At 49.8% G+C, this 20,858-nt stretch overlaps 2 protein-coding genes across 9 annotated transcripts in view; both read right to left on the bottom strand.

Annotated features, from left to right (window-relative positions):
• Positions 1-17: 17 nt before the first annotated feature.
• Positions 18-11,091, bottom strand: LOC308186284 (uncharacterized protein). 6 transcript variants are annotated; one of them, XM_080608428.1, is made up of 10 exons: positions 10,951-11,091; positions 10,189-10,352; positions 9,135-9,270; positions 6,892-6,954; positions 6,547-6,691; positions 2,735-2,809; positions 2,363-2,428; positions 1,854-1,925; positions 1,483-1,554; positions 18-1,123 (listed from the first exon to the last, which is right to left on the bottom strand). In XM_080608428.1, the coding sequence occupies exons 3-10, from the start codon at positions 9,135-9,137 to the stop codon at positions 993-995; spliced, it is 627 nt and encodes a 208-aa protein (XP_080464554.1). In that variant the 5' UTR covers positions 9,138-9,270; positions 10,189-10,352; positions 10,951-11,091; the 3' UTR covers positions 18-992. The 6 variants fall into 6 exon arrangements, with proteins under 6 accessions (XP_080464554.1, XP_080464556.1, XP_080464558.1 ...); XM_080608431.1 differs by lacking the exon at positions 18-1,123 and adding an exon at positions 1,190-1,284; XM_080608427.1 differs by lacking the exon at positions 18-1,123 and having other exon boundaries at positions 1,171-1,554.
• A 60-nt stretch (positions 11,092-11,151) lies between these two features.
• The window catches only part of LOC308186280 (serine/threonine-protein kinase PAK 1-like), a 40,408-nt gene continuing 30,701 nt past the window's right edge, over positions 11,152-20,858 (bottom strand). For 2 of the 3 annotated variants that reach the window (XM_080608414.1, XM_080608415.1), the window contains exons 12-17: positions 18,325-18,442; positions 17,821-17,920; positions 15,880-16,076; positions 15,664-15,774; positions 14,265-14,402; positions 11,152-12,366 (exon numbers count right to left, since the gene is read on the bottom strand). In XM_080608414.1, the coding sequence (XP_080464540.1) occupies positions 12,280-12,366; positions 14,265-14,402; positions 15,664-15,774; positions 15,880-16,076; positions 17,821-17,920; positions 18,325-18,442 (751 nt within the window). In that variant the 3' untranslated portion in view covers positions 11,152-12,279. The remainder of the gene's footprint in view (positions 12,367-14,264; positions 14,403-15,663; positions 15,775-15,879; positions 16,077-17,820; positions 17,921-18,324; positions 18,443-20,858) is intronic. The other variant, XM_080608416.1, reaches the window with a different exon arrangement.

Raw genomic sequence — 20,858 nt, 5'->3', positions numbered from 1 at the left:
GACAGAGCGAGAAGCCGAAAAGTCCTTGGCCTGGTGTAAACACTGCTCTGCAACAATTAAAACATCAGCATGTTATCAGCGCTCTTCTCATCCTAATCCAAAACATAGCACCCTACCAGCTACTATGAGCTACTTAACTCTGTCCTAACTGGAACCAGGACACAACATGTCATTCACAAAGAAAAATCTAAGTGTTCGACTCCTGGCAGTCTACCAGCACAGACAGCAAAATCTGGCCTGCTGCGAGACCAGGAGATTGCAGGAGATCTTCTTGTTCACATCGCACATAGTGCATTTTTGGCACACTGCAAGATGTTGCTCAATTCGTGCCTTCAAAGAGGACAGAAAAAAGCTGCATCCAGTTCAGAGGCAGGAACAGCCCTTCTGAGAAGCATGTCCATCCCATCATGCTGACTCCATCCCATGGGAAGGGCAAGAGTCACACACATCAGGCTGAGCCGCAAGCTCTTGAACCATGTTGTGGGCACAGTCGTGGGCATCAGGGAAGAGCCCACAGTCCCCAAACAAGAGGAGAAGCACAGCCAAGTCATTTGAAACCCAACTAGAATTGGACAGCTAAATCAGCTGAAACTGAGGTAAGCGCCAAGGGTGCTTTTCCCCTGCAGTGACATGTGTCTCCCGGCAAATGAGACAGCAAGGACTGCTTGGGCTGTGCCTCCTGCCTTGAACTCGCCCAGCTGCAAGCAGCGCTGTGCGGGAGCTGAACACAAGTTCAGCAGAAGCCCTTTGCTGCTGGCTGGATACCAATGTTTGCACGGAACAGCTCGGACCACTTATGGTAGTGCTGGGCTAGCAGCTGCCCCTGGGACACGGCGTGACCCACAAGAGGCAGCAGAGGCTCTCGGCCTTCTCTGAGGCTCACCAGTGCCTGCCAGGTGTGAAATTGAGTGTCTCCGCTCTGATCCATCCCTTCCTGCTGTGCAGGTTACGGTGTGTCCACACATGGATTTAGAACCTCAGCTTCCCAAGTCTTATGGCGGACAGAGTGAAATATACCCACCAGGTGCTGCCTTCTCGAAGTACTTTCTGATTTTCCCTGTGATGTCAGGGGATGTTGGGGAAGATTTTCTTATTTCAGCATTGTCCTTCGCTGTTAGAGGACCTGAACAGAAAGTAGGAAGTTAACTTTGGCACCAGTGCAATTTGGAGGACCAGGGCTTCGTTTGTGAAGTCAGTGAAATGACTACCCACCCCTGGGATACCAGCTGGGCTCCAGCGCAGGAAGCAGCCGAGGGTCTGGCAAAGCCCTCCCTGGGGACACTTCTGCAACCAAAGCCCCGTGAGAAGTTTCTGTCCCAGCGCCATCTACATCAATAGCTCAGTAGGAGAGCATACCAGGGCTCGTGCCTTGACAGGGCACACACACGTGCCGGTCTGTACCCTCCCACCTGCAGAGATGCCTGGCTGACGTTTGGGCTTTGAGCTGGCAGCTCTCAAAGGAAGTCAAAAGCCACAACTTACCCAGGCCATCTCCCAGAGCTTCAGTCCTGGAACCCATCTGGGAGCCTGGATCACCTTCGCCTTCGGTCCCATCTGTAAACACAAGTGGAGTCCCTCCTGTGAACTACGCCAACATACTCCTTCTGACCAGAGTGACAGAGAATGCGGTTCAAAGAGGGGACTGCTCCACGGCACTCGTCTCTCCCTGCCACTCCAGAGCATCTTGCAAACAGTTGCTGGGTGCCTGCAGTGGCACCGTGCTGGTACAAACTAAGCGTGCGTGGAGCTGCCCGGAGAAGGGCCCTCCCCGTGCCCACCCCAGGTCTCAACTCAAGCGCAAGGTGCCTGCTGGCTCTGCAGCACCTAGATGCTCCTGCCTTCCGCTGACTTACCTGGCAGATTAACCTGAGGCTCGTGGTCCACATCAGGCTGAGGTGTCGAGTAGCCAGAGCCTACGAGAACTGCTGCAATCAAGCACAGAAGAGAAACATTCCCCGTGCATGGTGTGATCTACCTCTTCCTTAGTGACCTGCAGCGACTGGAGGGGGCTCAGGCAAGGATGTGGGACCCAGACACGAGCCAGGATTTCCAAAGCCGCAAAGGGGCCTGCTGAGCTGGAGGCTCCCTCTTGGCCTCTTCCCAAATCCTCTCTCCAGGCTGTGCGCAACACCCCGCAGGGACCACGCCGCCAAAGATGTGGCCCCTCAGGTGTTTCTTACGGGAAGATCTCTGCTGGACACAAAGGAAGACCCCACTGCAGGGGGAGCGTGCAGACCCCGGGAAAAATGATCATCCATGTTTGTCATGGAGAAGCCCCCTGGCCAGTGAGCAGCTGAACCCTTGCTGAGCTAGCTCAACAAACCCTTAACAAACAGCAAGGAAATGAACACGGACAACTTACCACCTGTGGGACCCATACTGGCAGGCTCAGGAGCAGGATTCCATGGAGGCACTTGACCAGTACTGCCTGTGGGCACAAGTGGGATCAGACACAGGTAAGGGGAGCTTCCATTGCCTCTTGGGGCCTGCCTCTTCCTCAGTGACCGGGAGGCACTGGCTGGGGCTCAGGTAATGACATGGCCCAAACAGGAAGAAAAGCCTGGGTTCTTCCCTCTCTGTGGAGAGGGGCAGGGGTGGCATCTCTCCAAGTGAAGAAATATTCAGGGCTCATTTGTGCAAGCCCCCTCAAGGCACAAACGCACTTGGAAGACCCTGAATAAACTATTACAGCCCATTAGCCATCTTCCTTCAAGGAAGCACACTCGCAACGTACCTCGGGGATCCTCCTGAGGCTCCAAACCATGATCCAGCTGAGAAGCTGGATATCGAGAGCCAACATCGTCATCATCTAAAATCAAGCAGAGATGAGAGACGTTGCCATGGCATGCTGTGCTCTCCCTCTTCCCCAGCACCCTGCAGTGACTGAGGGGGCTGAGGCAATGTCACGGGACAAAGATGCAGGTGGAAATTTCCCAAGAGGGGCCAGCGGCCTCAGCCCCACAGGGGCTCAGACCCGGGCTTCTCGGCCCCAGCGCCGCTCCCGGCCCCCCCGGCAGGAAACAACCCCGCAGCAGCCACGGCCCCACCGTGCCACCCTGCGGGGCTTCTGCCTCCTGCCTGCCCCCTGCCCGCGGTGCCCGCCCGGCCCTGCTGCCATCCCGTCCCCGTCCCCTCCATCCATACGCGTGCCGCGCAGCACCATGCCGCCCAGGGTTTGGTGTTGGCCCCGGCCCTGCCCACCCACCTGCTCCCGGTGGTCGCCATGGCGCAGCCTGGGCACCCCGGGCACACAGGGCCACCAGCAGGAGGAAGAGGACGCAGGCAGGGGCCGTGGCTCCCCACACTCGCACCATGCTTCCACCACCACCGCTGCAGCTGGTGCTGCTGTCAGGACCGGTGCGGAGCAATGCCTGTCAGTCCCAGCAGTCCCCAGATGAGCATCTGCCTTGCCACCCTTTAATGTTGGTGTTGGGTTTTGTTTTTGTTTTGAAACATATGATGCAGGTTATGGTAAACCTTCAGGTAAACCACAGATCAATAGGGAAGAAGTCCCACACGAGGGAAGGCCGTGCTTTTCTTCCAGGCAATGGCGCATGCTTTCATGCTGCATTCGACAAAGAAGCTCTCTCCATTTTACGCAGTGGCAACAGGCACGACTGCAACACACGCACGTGTAGGCAGCACCTGCAGGTCCCAAACCCTTAACCAATTTTTAGATAGCACCAATTTTTTATGTAGTGGCTTTCCCTTCATCCATAACCTCTTTTTTCCTTTCTTTATATCGGGTGGCTCTCCTCCATTGCTCTCTCGGTCATTTTCCTCCCCAGTGTCTGAGCAGGCACTGGGAATCGTTTCCAGAGGAAGGGTACTGCTGAAGCTACAACATTTACTCTCGGGAAAAAGAGAGTATGTAAAAGAATACATACTTCCTTTCTTTTTTCCTTTTTTTTTTAAAAAAAACATCTCTGAAATCAACGCTGCGGCCTGGCAGCAAATAACTATGGGAGTAATGATGATTCCTCATCCTCACTGTAACGTTGTAGTTAATCTCATAAAGAAGCAATTTCCCCAGGCAGTGGCCATTTGAGATGGGAAGGGGCAGTAAGAGGAAGTTTTCCTTAGACTAGCTCTTCCCCCAGAACACCTCGCCATCCAGCAACAAATTCAGTTCACCTGCTCCGCCTGATCAGTCAAACGCGCGTCAGACTCCAGCAGTGGTTCTGACGTGGTTCGAGAATCACCTATCCACAGAATATCTCGGGTTTGTACACTCAAATAACGCAGTCTTTTCCAAATAAGGCCCAGAGCTCACACTCCGAGTGCAGCCTAACAGCACCAGAGGGCCGGTAGGCTAAACATTCCCATCCTGGCAACAGTACCGACCCGGGCAACAGCAAGCATCCCTTCTGCACTTTCCTCGTGAACATCAGCATAAGGAAACAGAGACCTCCTCGATCCAAGGTTTAAGAAACAAACACAACGGTCACCCAAGCAGGTTGTTTCCAGCAAACTAACGGAGAAATTAAGGTGACAACCGGGTGCATCCAGAGTTAGTCAGATCCTGAGGGCAGCTCCTTTGGGAAACGGAGGAGCAGCGCGCCAGATGACGGCTACCTTACAGCACACCCCTCAGAGGCACTGCTACGAAAGGAAGGCAGAAGGTTGGAACTCAATAACTCGCAAGGCGCCCGTTAAGGGGGAAGCTTTAATTTCCTCAGCAGAACCTCCTCCCTGAAGGCCGCCCAGGGACTCTTTGCTTCCCTCGGGAGACGGCAGGGACGGGGCAGGGCGGTGGGACGGACGGCCCAAAAGGCCTGAGGAAGGGCTGAGGAGCGGGAGGGAAGGGCAGGGCGAGGGCAAGGGCAAGGGCGGCCCTGGGCCTGACAGGGCACCTTGGGCCTAACCCCGGGCAGCAGCTCCCCGTCTCACAGGGCCCGGGGGGGGCTGCCTGTAACAGGAGATGCGGGCAGGTAAATTTTACAAGCACTGCATCACAAATACCCTGCAACACCTGAACTACTCACTGGGACAGCCTCCTTCCTCGCCTCCTGAAAGCTCCAGCTGGCAAACCAAGGACAAAATGAAAGGCGGATGTGGAGGACCTCGTAAGATACTATTTTGTTCCCTGTGTGCCCACTGCTGGTGACACGTAATGCCTCCTGTTCCCAAACCACATCGGCACGTTACATCTTTACTACATGCTGAAAGGAACTCAGCAACTTGAACACAACTTAGAATTCCCCATCCCGGCAGCAGGCTGTACAGCTGAAGCTGCTTTAGCCAATAAAGTGTGTCATGCTGCCCCTCAAAGGTTTCTTCCTGGGAACGTCTGCTGTGACACTCCTGACGTATTACTTCTCGGAATGGCAGAACTGCGCTGGGTAGGCCCCACAGCAAGACTCGTATTTCTGTCCTTCCCTTTCAGGAAAGGATCTCCCACCTTGAATTTACTAATTTTCATGATGGTGATACACAAATTGAAGTTTTGAAAAACTGAATGTTGATTAACAGATTTCTAGCACAGCCTGTGCATCAAAATTCATTTCTCTCCATTCAGGTAATCTTAGTTTCTGAGTTACAGTTACAGTCAATTTTTTTTTTTTTTTGTGCTCAGAAAAACGAGGGGACTGGTTGTCCCAAGTCAGCCAGGGAACTGATCTTTGGTCGATGCACCAAGCAACTCAGCTCTCTTGGGGAAACTTAAATAGAACAGACAGATCTCCAGACGGATAAAAAAAATAAATCAAGTGATAAAAACCCAACCGACACATCTGATACCCCAGCTTATTGAACAGCACAAGGGTTTAATCTACAGGCTCTGTCCAAAGCAGCAAGAAGTGACAGATTTAATCCAAACCAGTTGCCCGCTCTCACTCTCTGATCTGGAGACGTTATTGGACAGGCATGCGTAGCAGTAACACTTGTAAACGCTGGGTTACTGCACCACAGCCCCAAATCCCTCACGGGCCCACTAAGATACTTTTACTGATTGATCCACAATAAACACTCCCAAAAAGATTCTCAACAAGTTAAACCCCGTTTAGAAAGAATCTGAGGAACCTGTCACTGCAGCAACAAAGGGCTGCAATTGTATGCAAAATCTCCAACACCCTCCTTAGCACCCTGCTAGCTCAAGGACCGTGTGGGGCTTCCGTGCCCTGAACGAGTCCACCCTGGCCGCATAATGCAGATGTAATGTTCGAGAAAGCACATACCGTTAGCGAAACTTATCAGATCCACAGCAAAAAGAAAAGGAAGTCCACAAAGGAAGGACTTTTGACCTCAGCATGCAACCCCAGTTACAAATAACTTCCTATCTACCAGCGGGCCGCGTTCCCCTGGCACTCAGTCACTCCGCAGCACGGCAGCCACCTTTGTTCTAAGGATGGCAAATTCTAGTTAGAAACGCTCTGTAGAAGAGTGATGTTGTCCCCTTTTAACATGAGCCGGCCTGCAGCACAGAGAAGGGAAAGAGGGGATTAGAGAGAGCCCAGAACCTGAGAATAATCTCGCGTTTTCAGAAAGTATTTCCTGTGGTTGAGCAGGGTTTTGCCCATCACGGTTGGTACCTCTCAGTGCTGCTACCTAGAAGGCTCACCCAGGCAGGTTTCAGACCGCGCGTCGCTCGGGTTGCACAGACACACGACACACCCAGCTGTTTCCTTGATTTTGTCTTGGAGTGAATCTCCTCTGCGTCGTCCAGCACCAAATTCATGTACTCGTCAAAGCCCTAGAAATCAGCAACAGTGGCAATTAGTTCAGCAACAACACAAACCATCGTCAGCTTTGCTGACCCAGGCTGGACAATGAAGACTAATTGTTAGCGATTTTTTTTTTCCCTTGTGCTAGCTTCTCTTGACAAGAAAAAATAGGATTGTGAATGAGGGAAAACAAACTAACGACGTAACGCGGGGTCGTGCTGATACTCACGATGATGCAGCCTTCTATCCACATGTTCACTTGCTCGGAAAGCCACACCTGGATCCTCGACCTCTGCAGAATGAAGGAGGAGAGTAAATAGGCACACAAACACCGCGAGTAGTTCTGTTCTCTCTCATGTGTTCAGAAATACCCGCTAACCATAGCCGCTAGAGCTCCCAAACACTCCAAGGAGCAACTCTCAGGGGCACTTTCAATTAACAGTCTGACATTTTAGAGTGTTATAGGACCGGGTGAATACTACACGTTTGCTGAAGAACACGTTTCCAGTCACAAGGGAACACTCCTGCACGCCCGGCTGCACGATCCCACTCCCGTTAACACGAGGGGGCAACGCCGCGCTGCGCAGCAGCTCCTTGTACCCACCAGCACGCCGCACAGCTCTCCATTCCCCACAAACCTGCCCCGAGCAACCGGTGAGAGCCGAAAACTCAGCGAGGGGGATCCCCGGACCCTCCCCGCTCCCCCCACCCCTCCCCCAAATCCCCATCCCCATCCCCTCCCCGTCCTCTCCCTGCGCTACTCACGCTCTGCAGGTAGCAGAAGATGAGGTTCTGCGGCGCTGCGTGAAGGGCTCAGCACGGGGACAAGAGCTCCAGGCCCGGAACAAGGCCTCAAGGCCCGGGCCGAGACCCCTGAGGCCCGGGCCGCCCCCCACCCGCTCCCCCGTCGCCCCCCGGCCGCAGGAAGGCTACGATGGGCTGCACCATCACCGTCTGCACCTTCTGGCCCTGCCCGCGCTACGCCGCGGCTACCGCCGCCTCGCTGCTCCCGCCGCCCCTGCTCTGCCGCCGCCGGAAGCCGCTGAGGCCGGGCGGGAGCGCGCAAGGGACGCTGGGATTCTGGCGGACCGCGGGGGGCCGCTCTAGCAGGCCGGGAGGACCGCGTCTCTATGGTCGCAGGCAGGTGGTCTCCCAGACACCATAAAGACACATGTAGCCAGTGTCCAAGACCACATACAAACCGTCTGTGCTACGAATGCTGCCCTGGATGCCACACAGCTGGCGGATCTTGTTGGCCAGAGCTTTGTGGCTACCTCCACATACAGATTTAGTTTGGGATCCTCTCCTCAGATCGCTTCAGGGTAGGTACCTGACAGCTTTGGCCAATGTTCTCGGGTACGTAACCTGAAGGGGTCTGCGGACCGAATCCACAAGCCCCTCTCTCTCTGGAAGAGGCCCAAAAAGAGGGCTCTACATCCTGCTTCCAGACTGGTCTTTCTCAGAGCATTAATGACTTCCAAACAGGTTAAAATAAGCAGTAGAAATCACACTTTCTGCATCAGCTTTCAGCGTAAAGTCACTTTGCTCTATCAAGTAAGATCTAATTAAAACAGATCAGAGAAACACAACTCCTTCAAGCACCCCCCCATTCATTTCTGCAAGCCTCATTGAAACAAAGGGGAGGAGAAGCAGGTCATTCATTCAGGTTTTATTTAAGGTTTCAGTTTTGCTTTCTAAATGGCTGAGCTGACCCCAACAAACCGGGCACTACCGGAGAGTTACACCAAGGCAGTACAAAGAAAGAGAAACACGTTTTCCAGCTGATTTTAAAACAGAAAAGGCCCTTGCAATTTCCCAGCAGGACAAGACACACAGACACCTGGCAGCAGGTCAGATTAGCTCCAGCTCACTTAGCATGGGTTGTTCCTCAAAGACATAAGCCTCAGACCTCACTCTGAGCACCCCTTCATTGCACAGGAGCCCCCCGCTCCTTTCTGCTCCCAAACAGGATGCCTCAATCCAGCGCAGGCTGCTCCAGCACCCTCCAAATTCCCTCAGCAGGTGGGAAACTGAGCTTTTACCTTTTGCTTCCACCTACCCCAGCACCCATCTTCTTCCTCAGAGCAACACCATCCTCTGTTGCCCTCCCACCCCTTTCCTGGGGGCATCCATTTCGGCTGCAAGTTTCCATCCAGCCCCCGCCGGCATCGCTGTTCTGCCACCACCAGCGGCAGCTCCCTGCTTCTCCAAGACCCCAGCCTTGATTCTGAGGGCTGTCATTAGCAGCAAACCATGAGATCCTCCCTAGGATCTTTACGCTCAATCCAGTGTGTTTACAACCCCAAAATACATCCACATGTTCTCTATTACTGTCAAAATAAGCCATTGAAAAGTCTCCGTATTTTATGCTAGGGAGACAAACAGATTCAGCCTTCACCTTTGACAGCTCCCATACGAAAGATGCTGGGGAATCTGTAAGCTCGTAATTAAGAAAGGCGTTCAGATACGTACCATTCTTCTTGGCCACAGAGGAAAATTTTTAAGTCAGACACTTGTGCTAACAGCTCTCTGTAGTGACCAGAAAGTGCTGGAAGAGGCTATCCAAAAGCTGCCACCAGTGCTGAAGCTGGGCGATGCCCAGATGAACCTAAGAGTAGAGAAAAGGATCCATCTCTCAGAAAAAAATATATACCTCATTCTCCTAAGCTAACTAAATTTTATTTATGTTTTTAAGATTTCTGAGAACGTGAAAACATGATGTGTCTGTTAACTTGGAATTGGGGCTAGGTACAAAGTAGCAAGTCAAACTCTTTCGCATCATAGGCAGGTAAAAAATAAAATAAAACCGATGACATGTCTACAGTCACTGTAGATATATTAAATAGGTATATTAAAATGTAGGTATATTATTAAATAGGTATATTAAATATGTAGGTATATTAAAATATATTTTAAAATGCTACCAAATCAGTTCTTTAGTTGGAAGTTGTGTTCAAATCCCAGCAGAAAAGATGTTCTCAGAAAAAAAAAAGGAATTATTATGTCAGACACTTGTGCTAACAGCTCTCTGTAGTGACCAGAAAGTGCTGTAAAAGGCTATGCAGCAGCTGCCACCAGTGCTGGAGCTGAGCGATGCCCAGATGAACCTAAGAGTAGAGAAAAGGATCTATCTCTGGACAAAAAAATGTATCTCATTCTCCTAAACTAACTACATTCTTTTATTTATCTTTTTATTTAAGATTTCTGAGACCATGAAAACACGATGCGTCTGTTAACTTGGAACTGGGGCTAGGCACACAGTAGCAAGTCAACTTCTTTCGCATCGCAGGATGGTAAAATAAAAACAGGAGAAGGTGACAGGGCTACAGCCGCTGTCTTACAGCTTCCCAGTGCACAGCTCTCAGTCCTTACCAAACCAGTAAGGACCAATTCACAGTTGAAGTCAATGAGACAGAAGCACATCATGAGCTTAAGGATATGGAGAAATAGTCACTCCTGCAGATTGCTTTCCAATAGGCAACAGAGAATCCAGGAGAGTAACTTAAACACAAGTCACCCTTTTTACCATTTTTCCTCCTGCAGAAAAATAAGCTGACGGATTTGCTCGCAGGTAGGGCACATCTGCATTACCACTCCCATCTCAAAGCGGTGCCAAGGATGGAGCGCGAAGGGAAGGCGAAGGGAAGTCAGCAACACTCAGTACATTCATGGATCAGGTTTAATCCTGTGCTGTCAAAAAAAGGCAATTGATGGGTCAGTAAGACCAGAGCCACATTAGATTTTAGACCTAGTGAGATCTAGCCCATCATTCCTTCCCATCTACCCCACGCATGGCATTTGAGACTTGCACAGAAAATAAAACCAAACTCCTCACCAAAGAGAATTATCCGAGGGTAGTGGCCTTCCCTTTCCCGATCTCCACCCCAGCCCCGAGCAGAGGAGCTCATCAAGAGATCAGGTTCCCCCCAGGGCTGGCAGCTTTGCTGCTCTGCCCAAGGAACTCATCTTGCGAGGGGAAACTCTCCATATTACATGAAGATGAAGAATGTACACAAGGGGAGGAAGGCAGAAGATTTGGCAATGGACTTCAGACGTTACAGCCTCACGTCAGACAGTGGCCACCCTGTAGCCTGAAGGATGGGAGAAGACACCAAAAAAGACAAATATATGTATATGTTTCAATCACAAGCCCAGGGCAGGGAGGAAAGGACTGATCCAGCAGCAGGTCTCAGCAAGAAGCAGGAATGAGTTTCTGTGCAACACAAGTGCTTTGGGGAGAGGAGAACTGGATTAAACTCACCCTGGAAATGACCAAAGCGATACGTACAGAGAAAGCAAGATCTTTTATCCGTTCCCTCTGTGTGCAGTTACTCCTCTTCAGAGCCACTCGCTATCCCACAGGACCACAGAAGCTTGTATCACTTAATGCATCACTTGTAAGCACCCAGTGACGATAACATGAAAACCCATCCCATCCGACAGAATCGTCTGGTGACAGTGAATTCTCCAACCCTCCCTCAGTCCCGAGTTAAGAAATGCGGCAGTCCTTTTATTAAAAATCAGGATACAGTTCAACACGACGCCAGTGTTTACACCCAATCTCTCTAGTAGTTCCAGGGTTGCTGTTGTTTTACGCATCATTAGCAACCAAAGGAGTCAGTAGCATAAAGATATCAGTTCACTCGCTCATTTCAAAACAACAAAAAAATGAATGCCCCTATGCTTCCAAGAAAACACTGTCCGTGATCAGGTTGTTTTCTGTTGGCCTTGGTCTAAGAAGCAAGAGTTTTCAACATCATCTTGCAGGCAGACCTTATCTTCATAAGAGCAATTGTTCTGTTTGCTTTCTCTCACAGGGCAGGTCTCCACGAAGCCTGACAGCACTAATAAAATAACCCTAAAAGAAATCCCAGTTGATTTTTCCTGTGATTTTTCTAGAATATCAGAACTCTTTGAAAGCTGTTTGATTACTTGAGTTGAAACTAAAGTGTGCGGGGAAGGACCTTGATTCACACAATTTGGCAAAAAGATCACGAGTTGTCCAACAGCTGCAAGAAGCACACACAGGCTTTCTCTTTGCTCCCTGGAAGCATCCAGCGGTGCTGCCGGAGGGCTGCATGGTCCTGCCCTCGTTCCCCTTCCAGTTGTTTTAGCTGTTCCGATTGCTGCTGCCTGCTTCCTTCCCTCCTCAAGTCATCCGAAGCAGAGAGCAGCCTCAGTGCTGGAAGAGCAGCTTGGCAGAAGCAGGAAGAGTCCAGCCAGCAGAAGATTTAATTTATTAAGATAAACATGGTCTAAAGGCTCCACATTATCTTTAAAAATAAACACAGTAAGAAATACAAGAACAAACTGGCTTTGCTACGGGTAGGTCAGGTTCAGATGTTCTCAGAAGATCTTCCCAGCCATAAAATATACCCTTCCCCTACCGTGCCCATCAAGGAGGATGGAAAGACAGTTCACTACGCAAGATCAGCAGCGTACCTGTTGCGTGCCCTCCCACATTCAGCAAACGATACATCTGCTACCCTTCAAGGCAGATCAAAGTTTTAAGAACACCCCTGTGAAGGAGGAGCAGGAGGGGACAGGGACAGGTAATTCGGTTTCTGTAGGGAACATCTAAAAGGCTTGACACGACGGCTGTGCTGGCTCCCCCGCTTTAATGGCTGTTCTTTGCTGCTTCTTTAGCAGCAATAATCAGAGGAGTGAGACTAGAAAGAGGCTTTGCAATTTTCAGGAACTGGTGCTAGGAAGAGGAAAAAGGAAAAAAAAAGGTTACATTTCTCAGAACACGTCCCAAAAGCCTGGTGTTTACACAAAATATCAGGACCTAGACCTGTATGAACTCCAACAACCTCCAAGCAGGTGAAACAAAAAAGACACGATGAGCAAGAAAGTTCACCGTGACTTTTGGGCCTCACCTGAACTGATAAAGAGCTTTGCACCCAACACATCCTAATTTCTCCAAAGTTTATACACTCCCAAGACCAAGCAAGTTCTCCCAGGAAATAAATTCATGCAAAATCTGCAGGGAAATTCTTTGTGGAAGGGAGGTGTAAGTAAAAGCAACCTGTGCAGTTCCAAAACATTGCACAGGGCTTCCTGAAGCAATCATCTCTCCATTTTTCTTTCCTGTTACCACATCTGCTGAAAACATTGCCTTGGCCTTCTAAAGCTATTAGAAATTTTCAGAACAGCTGGGACTGAGGAGCACAGCAGGGAATTCACAACAGGACCAGTCAGGCCATCTCCTATACCAGGTGCTCTGTTCTGTTAAACAATATGGATTATCCAGCATGCAACAAGCAGTAGGTGGTGTCACAAAGTGCTTCTTGCAGGACATGTGGAGTTTGTTTCGGGGGCAAGGTTTAAAACACAACATCTGGAACAGAGGAAGGAGTTTTCCCTGTGTTCAGGGTTAAGTGGAAAGCTTGCAATACTCCAGCCTCGCAGAGGAAGTCTAGCTTGAGGACAGAGACTGACACAAGACAGCTAATCAGACGAGTGAAGGCCTGAAGCCCACAAGCTGTTCTGAAAACCCAAAATAATTAAGTCCCCCAGGATTTCTGAGCACCAGAAGGGATCAACCACCCAATCTGAACACACTTCAGAGGTGGAAAAATCCGAGGCCAAAAGGTAAAGGCAGGCAGAAATGCTGCAGTCCCAATGTTCTCCTGCCCCAAGGGACACAGCACTGCTGCTCTCTGATACTCTGGAGCTGGCAAGTCCAGGAGAAAAAGTCAGCTTTCATCTACTGCCATTCTTTCTGCCGCTGATTAATGCTTCTTTAGAGTCTCAGAAAGGCAGCAGCACTCCCAAAGCTGAACCCAGTAAACAAACTAAAGGAAAGAAAGGAACACCAAAAAAGAGACAACTGTCTCACAGGTGAGGTCTGAGGGCCCCATCATCACAGATTTATTTTACAAAGAGCTGAAGCACATTTTCCACCCCCGTGGGAGGTTTGACAAAAGGAAACACATGAACACTCCTCATCTGTGTCGGTAAAAAGCCTGGCAGCTTCGTCCTTCACTTTCACCAGGAGTCCAGACAAAGACACCAGGTTTTCAGTGAAATAACTGAGGATTTCTCACAAGCTTGGTTCCATCACCTCTGCAGGAAGAGCTGTATCTGGCAAAATGTGTTCACGCCAAACTGCTGCAGTTAGTGCAAGACGTGCCCCTTCCAAAAAGCTTTGGGAACTCTCCCCCAGAAGGGAGACAACCAGAGCATTCGATAGCTGGAAGCCCTCCTGTTATCCAAATGGGAACAAGCATGGCCAGACCGCAACACCACAGCCAGATGTTAGGGTGAGCTGCGTGCAGAAGCCACGGGAATTAAGGGGCTCAGCAGTTGGCAGGCTCGGGGCACGGCAATTATTTGAGGTTGGTTACAGAACACGCTGCACAGCTGCTGCCAGTAGCAAGTACAGCACAAAAAGGAAAGTACTCTGTAAACGCTTCGGTATGGATTTGGGGTTTTTTGGTTGGTTCGTTTTGGGTTTTTTTGTTCGTTTCTTCATGGTAAATCATCTCTGCTGTGCTTGTGACTTCAGATGACGCAGTATTTAAGACCCCAAATGACATTTCTCCGCGTGCCTATTCTCACTCTAGAATGCTTAATTCCGTCCTGTTCCCCAGCACTTACCTGGAGCAGCTCTTTTGCAGAACCTCTTTTTTCCACGTCCATTTCAAGACAGCGATTTAAGAAGTCTCGGAATATGGGTGAAAGCTTTTCTGGATTCTGCAGTTCCGGAGTCCCGTTAGTAGCAATGAGATACAGGGCCTAAAGCAAAGCAAGCACCAAAGAAACAGGAGGTTACGAAGGTCAGACTCCAGCTGCGGTTCACAGAGGCACCCATTTTTCCTCTCCCTCCCCACAGTTCAATGGGGAAAAACAAAACCAAAACAAAAACCCTTATCAGGGTGACGAAGAAATGCTTAAGTTTCAGCAAAGAGAAGAGCTGCCAGCCTTATTTTTATGTGGATGGGATCCAATCCTTTCTTGCTTTACCCTCGTAATCTGGGTTTGGATCCTGCAGCCCTCTCAAGGGATTAAGAGGACAAAACCAGCAGTCCAGACTGTGTTTACATAGGGAAGTTGGCTGGCACAGCTCTGTCCATTGCTCGACTCCTGCAATAACTATATCCTCATGGGAAGGTACCCCTGAATAATCAGGAGGCTTTGTTCTCTCGATACTTTGCCCAATTGCACAAGGCCTCAAAAGTCAATACTCTAAAGATGCAGTTGGTCCCTTACAAAAGATGGCCAGTAGGTTCTCAAGCAGCACTTAACACCCTACAGAAACGAGTGGAGTCGTTTTGCTGCTGCTTGCGAATGAAGAATTTTCTAAGAATCAGGAAATTCAGAATTCATCCACTGCAAAATTTTATTCTTAAAAGAAAATCGCTAGATGCCTTTTAAAAGGAAACAGACATCTGGCAGAGGCCTTTTGAGCTCATCGCTCATCACATCTCAAGGTAGAGGTCTGATAGCCTGGGAACTGCAACAAGTTAAGTTAAATGAGAGCAAAGCACCCCGTTGCTTAGCCATCCTCATTTAACTCCACACCAACATTTTCCTTTCGCATTTCTTCACTGCTGCACTTCTCTCCCAAAATCACCTCCAGTCAAAGAGGCGGAAACAAGTTAAACAGAACTGTTCTAGATCCCTTCGTCCTGTTTAGCTTAGGAAAAAAAGCCATAAAACTGGCTTACACCAAGAACAGCTGCATTCTTACAAACTGACAGAATTTCCCCTTTCATTAAAGAATACGAAGGGAAAGACACCAGCAGGGGCAAAGCCTGACTAAAGGCTTGTTAAACCTGGAGCTTTACTGGGAGCATGCCAAGAAGAACAATGCACCAGCAAGAAAAAGCCCTGTTTGTAAAAGAGTAATGTGGTATTCTTCGAATTCAAGGACAGCTCTCTTCCCCACTCACAAGGATTTAAGAAGCCAGGCACTCTGGGGCCAGAAGGTGCCCCTGTCAGCCTCTCCAGAAGGGGGGGAATTATGGATGCACCACATGATTAACTCAGACCCTACCTGAAGGTCTGCAACAGGAAGAGCCTGTGCCCTCTGCCACCCAGAACCAGCCATGGCTTCTAACTTAAATGACCACAATCTTCTCACTACAGCATCCAAGGAGACGTGTAGCTGCATGTGATGAAACCACAGCGGAGGTTCACCTGCCTCCTCCAGAGCCTAGGTTAACCAGCAGGCTCAGCGAAGGCCTGAGGGCAAAAAAAGGCACTCGCTTACTCTCAGGGGGTTTTCATTGAGGTAGGGGGGTTCTCCTTCGATCATCTCGATGGCCATTATCCCCAGTGACCAGATGTCCACTTTGGGCCCGGAGGCTTTTCGTGTCACCACTTCAGGCGCCATCCAGTACGGGGTCCCCACCACGGTGCTGCGCTTGCTCTGTTCGGGAGCGATCTCGGCGCGGAAGCCAAAGTCAGCTGGAAAAGCAAAGCAGGAGGGAAGAAAAAGTTAGAAATCAGCAGGTTTCTCCAAAAACAACACGTACTGATGCCACAGCTGTGGTACAAGCTAGCCTGTTGCACTGCCTGCTACATTGCTGCTGCAAAGGAGGCCTGGTTTTGTGGTTAACAAGGTGTTCAGGAGTAAGCTTCTAAATCTGACTCGCTGAGGCCATCAACATCACAGAGCTGCTCACTTGTCGATGTGAAGGCTGGTGATCAGTAAAGAGCTGTACATGGATGCTGTGAAACGTGGCACTGCAGCATTTTGCAGCTGTAATACACTGTGTAACACATGCTCTCAAGCCTGTTCCTGGGTCTGTGAAAACAGAAAGCAATGCCCAGTCTGTCCCCCCTCCACCCACACCCACCAGTATTATCTGGTCGTATTTTCAGTCCCAGAGATAATATTTCCCCAGAAGATGTACCATCTCTCAAACACAATTTGCTTTCTAGAGCAAATACTGTGTTCAGAATAAATTTAAGTTCCCTATTTGGTACTTATTATTTTCTTTGAGAAGACAGAAAGCTGGAGAGCCTTCCTGTGGAAATTGCTTGGCCCTGTCTTATTTGCATTTGACTTTCCAAAAGATCACAGAATCATAGAATCATAGAAAAATTAAGGTTGGAAAAGCCCTCCAAGATCACCTGGTCCAACCATCCCCCTACGAACAATGTCACCCACGGAACCACGTCCCCAAGCACCACGTCCAACCTTGCCTTGAACACCCCCAGGGACAGGGACTCCACCACCTCCCTGGGCAACGCGTCCCAGTGCCTGACCGCTCTTGCTGAGAAGAAAAGTCTCCTAATTGTTTTAATTGGTGAAGAGTAGCGCTCTTTGTTCAGTTCTTTGTTTTGATTGTTGAAGAGTAGGGGCATGACGTTTCCATTTTTCCACTCACCAGTGACATCGCCCGACTGCCAGGACTTTTCAACTGTGATGGAGAGAGGCTTGGCAACCCCATCAGCCAGTTCCCTCAGGACCCTGGGATTCATGTCATCAGGTCCCATAGACCTGGACCTGTTTACATTCAGCAGGTGGTCTCGAACCTGCTCTGCACTTACAGTCGGTGGGACTTTGCTCCCCCAGCCTCCACCTACGGGTTCAGGGAAATGAAAGACTTGGGAAGCCCATCTACCAGCGCAGACGGAGGCAAAGAAGTTGCTGAGTACCTCAGCCTTCTCCGTGTCTGTCGTTACCAATTACTCAGCTATAGAAACTCACTCCTAATATAAGAAATTAGACACCTCTAATCGCTTACACACTACTACACACTGGGTTTGTAAGATTAAATGCTTTCTAGCTGAACAGATTGCAACTTCCCCTCCACCCACCTCCATCACCCAAGTACCTGCAGTATTTTCAAGACTCGACGGATCACAAACGGAGAAAGGCTTGTCACCCTCCACCTAAAAACCCAGCTTTCTAGACTGGAGGTGCATTAAAATCCTGTTACTTCACACAACACAAACAGATGGCCCAAGGCTAAATGAACACCAAATCTCATTGCACGTCTGTTAGCAGTTCACAGGGATTTATGCTTGCCAATCTCCATTGAAACAGATGCCACAAAAATACCTACAGCAGCATTTCTACACACCCTCCACCACCACAGCACCAAGCATCTCAAGCACCCATCTCCCCACCAGGCCTGTCCCGTAGCAGGGAAGAAGCCTGGGTTGATAACTAAAGTCACCACCAGCGCTCTTCCCCTCATACTTAGTTTGACGGAGCCGTCCATGCCCAGCAGGATGTTGTCACTCTTGATGTCTCTGTGAATAACTTGGTTCGAGTGGAGGAATTCCAGAGCCTGGAGACACTGAAAAAAGAAAGGAAGAGGTTCTTACTGTGCATTAAGTACATTTAGCCAGCTATGGACTCTAACAATGTGCATTTTGAGTAGCACGGGCTTAGCTTTTTAGAGCCTTTTCTATATCCAGTATGTGCAGGGCTACAGAGACATCCCCACTGGGACCAGCAGGAGGACAGGTTAGCCCTGAAGAAAACAGGCGTAACCGCAAGGATTCCAGCCCCATTTTGCAGTCCTCACTCTAGGGTGAAAGCTAACAGGAGCATGCCACCACCTCCCCAGTGAAATCCATCCTCTGAGAAGATGACTGCAGCAGTAGAGAAGCTGTAGACAGCTCCTCCAGCAGAATACATCAGAGAAAGCCCTGTCCCCTTCCTCCTCACAGCTCGCCCAGGCTGTGGGTGCAGCTTTACCTCTCGGCACACAGCTGCGATTTGTCCTTCGTCCATGCAGGTCTCTGTCACAACATCTGTTAGGGAGCCTCCTGCCAAGTACTCCGTGACGACCCAGAGCTCTTCTCCTACAAGGTAGCTGAAGTGCCAAAAACAGCTTTTAGAACAAGCAAATATGAGCATGTCACCGTTTCCTGAGTCAGAACGCACTGGGTTTTAAAGCTATCTTAGAAGTGCAGGGAAACATGAGGCTTGAACAGAATATTGAAATGTACTGGGGCACCAGGTACTCATGGCAACTTCTGTGTGTTGGAGGATCTGACCACAACCTGAAAGAGCAGACAAAGGGTGAGTGCAGAAAGCTGAGGAGAAAACAGGGCTGAGGTGATGGAAGAGCAGGTTCAAAGTTTCCTGCCCACAAAAGCAAGGCTGATTTCTTCTGCCATGGGAAGGGCCCAGGCTAAGAAAGAGACAAGCTCACGATTCCTTCCAACACTGGGAGAGAGAGGAAAGAGATACCAGGAAAGGACGGGGTCCAAGCATGCATCCCTAAACAGCTGGTGCACAGCACGATTTTTCAAGGGCTCTTGCACTGAAAAAGGTGGCTGTGGGCTGTTCTGACACCACTGGCATCCTCCTACCCGAAGCAACGGCCTACCCTTGCCCAGGCACACGGACAGTCCTGGGTGGTTGCCCACGTACAACTTTTCAGGTCTTTTTCAAGAACACCATTTTTTAAGCATCGTGCATTTGAAAAATCTCATCTGTAGGAAGCCTGTAGGAAGATAAATAGGAAAAAGCTGAGATGAGGGTGACTTTTCACATCCATTTGGGATATTGTTCTCTGCTGGGAGCACGTGTGCTCATGCCTAGAAGCAGAAGACCTGGGTTGAAGGCACCAGCATTAACTCATGTAAAAAAAAATCATCACCAACCACTTCTGCCTTCTTGGGCCCATCCAGAAAAAAATCAACACAACCTTTCACAACAGATGCATCAGGATGACACATTCCTGAAGGAAGGAACCATCAGCTTGAAAACCATAAACCCCACCTTCACAGCTTATCTGCCCCGTTTGGAAAGGAGCAGACGGATGAGTCGAGAGAGGCGGCAGAGAATCAAATTGCAAGCTTCTGCCTGCTGGCAGGAGAATTCATCAAGAAGTCGACACATACAAGCTGGGAGTTGGGGTTACTGGGAAGCGCAGTTCCGTAACAGTGGCTATCACCTAAAATGAGGGTTTGTGGGGTTTGTTAGGTTAACGAGGGTTCCTCTTCCAAAAGAAACCCCGAGGCAGAACTTTGCTCTGCCTCACGCTGGGCATCCTCTAACTTTAGGTGCCTACATTTAGAAACAGGTCTCTGAGGGCCTCTTTCACACGGGAGAAAAACACAGGCAGGACCAGAAGGTAATTCAGCACAAGTGGCTGCTTGTCTGTGCAGGGTCACTGTCTTCAGATACGCATGCTTCTACACTCAGCAATAAAAGTACAGCTGAGTTAGGGCTTAAGCTTCCCAGCACACCTTTGTGCCACACAGGGCAGCAGAGAACTGCCTGAATCCTAAATGCCCCATTTGCACGGTGGTGTTTGGGGGCCTGTGAGCCAGCCAGACCTCTTAACATCTAGTAAGACCTCGTAACTACTAGGAAGTAGGTAAGAGAGGTAAAGGCAGGTAAGAGACACTGGAAACCCTTGCATAAGGCCAGGAGCTGAGGCAGAGGGATGGGAGGGCTGGTTTATACTGGTGAGCATCTTGCAGCTTCCAGTAGGTACTCAGAAGGGGGGGAGTACCTGTCTGCACTGTCAAAAAAGAACCACAAAAAAGGAAACAGGTCCCACAGCGGCCAGCACATCCTTCCTTCTGTGACAGCAGTAGGTGGAAGCCAGCAAGCAGCGCTCAAACACCAGCTTCACTCAGCACTCAGGAAACCAGCAGGCACATTAGGGCAGGCAGGAGGGATGCAGCTGCCCAGCAGCAAGATCCTGCGCTTGCAAAGCCCCACAATAGGCACAAGAACCCCCAGCGTTCACCCTCGTTGCTGTTCTGTCCATTTGCTGCACTCGAACAAAAGCTAATCCCCCTGAAAAAGCTTAGTGAGAGAAAGTTGAGGACAAAAGAAGCGGCTCTTGTTGCTGGAAGTTTAAACAAGACAGCAGGACGTGCAGCTACCCTACAGCTGGGATGTATTGGCTAGACAAGGCATGTGCATGTACACGGGGATGTTCTCTCTAAAGGAAGAACATGCATCTCAAACAGTTTTCCCAAAACAAAGCCTCTGATCAGCCTGGAGAAATACACACTTTCAGCCCACATGCAATCCTTAAATGTTCTTTTCTGCTTTGCTCATTTTGCACAGGTAATTTCTGCCGTTTCTAAGAGTGCCCAGCACCACTTTCCCTGCACAAACGCACCCCTTCCTCAAAATTTCACCAGCAGGCTTTGTCCTTTCGGTAAGGCAGCTCTTTACATCCGTACTTATAACACGGAACACAGCACCATATAAATTCAGCACCACAGTGGATGCTGCAGCATGAGAAGTACTTTTTTTAGCTA

This window comes from Anser brachyrhynchus (genome assembly GCF_964034855.1).
Source record: "Anser brachyrhynchus genome assembly, contig: SCAFFOLD_149, whole genome shotgun sequence".
NCBI lineage: Eukaryota > Metazoa > Chordata > Aves > Anseriformes > Anatidae > Anser > Anser brachyrhynchus.
Note: the sequence above shows the minus strand (reverse complement) of the source record. Positions and strands in the feature narration are given on the sequence as shown.

Coding starts and splice junctions, on each gene's coding strand:
- LOC308186284 (XM_080608427.1), bottom strand. Junction 6,692..6,891: donor GGATAGAAGGCTGCATCATC/GTGAGTATCAGC, acceptor GCTGATTTCTAG/GGCTTTGACGAGTACATGAA. Junction 2,810..6,546: donor TGCCTGGGTGAGCCTTCTAG/GTAGCAGCACTG, acceptor GCTTGATTTTAG/ATGATGACGATGTTGGCTCT.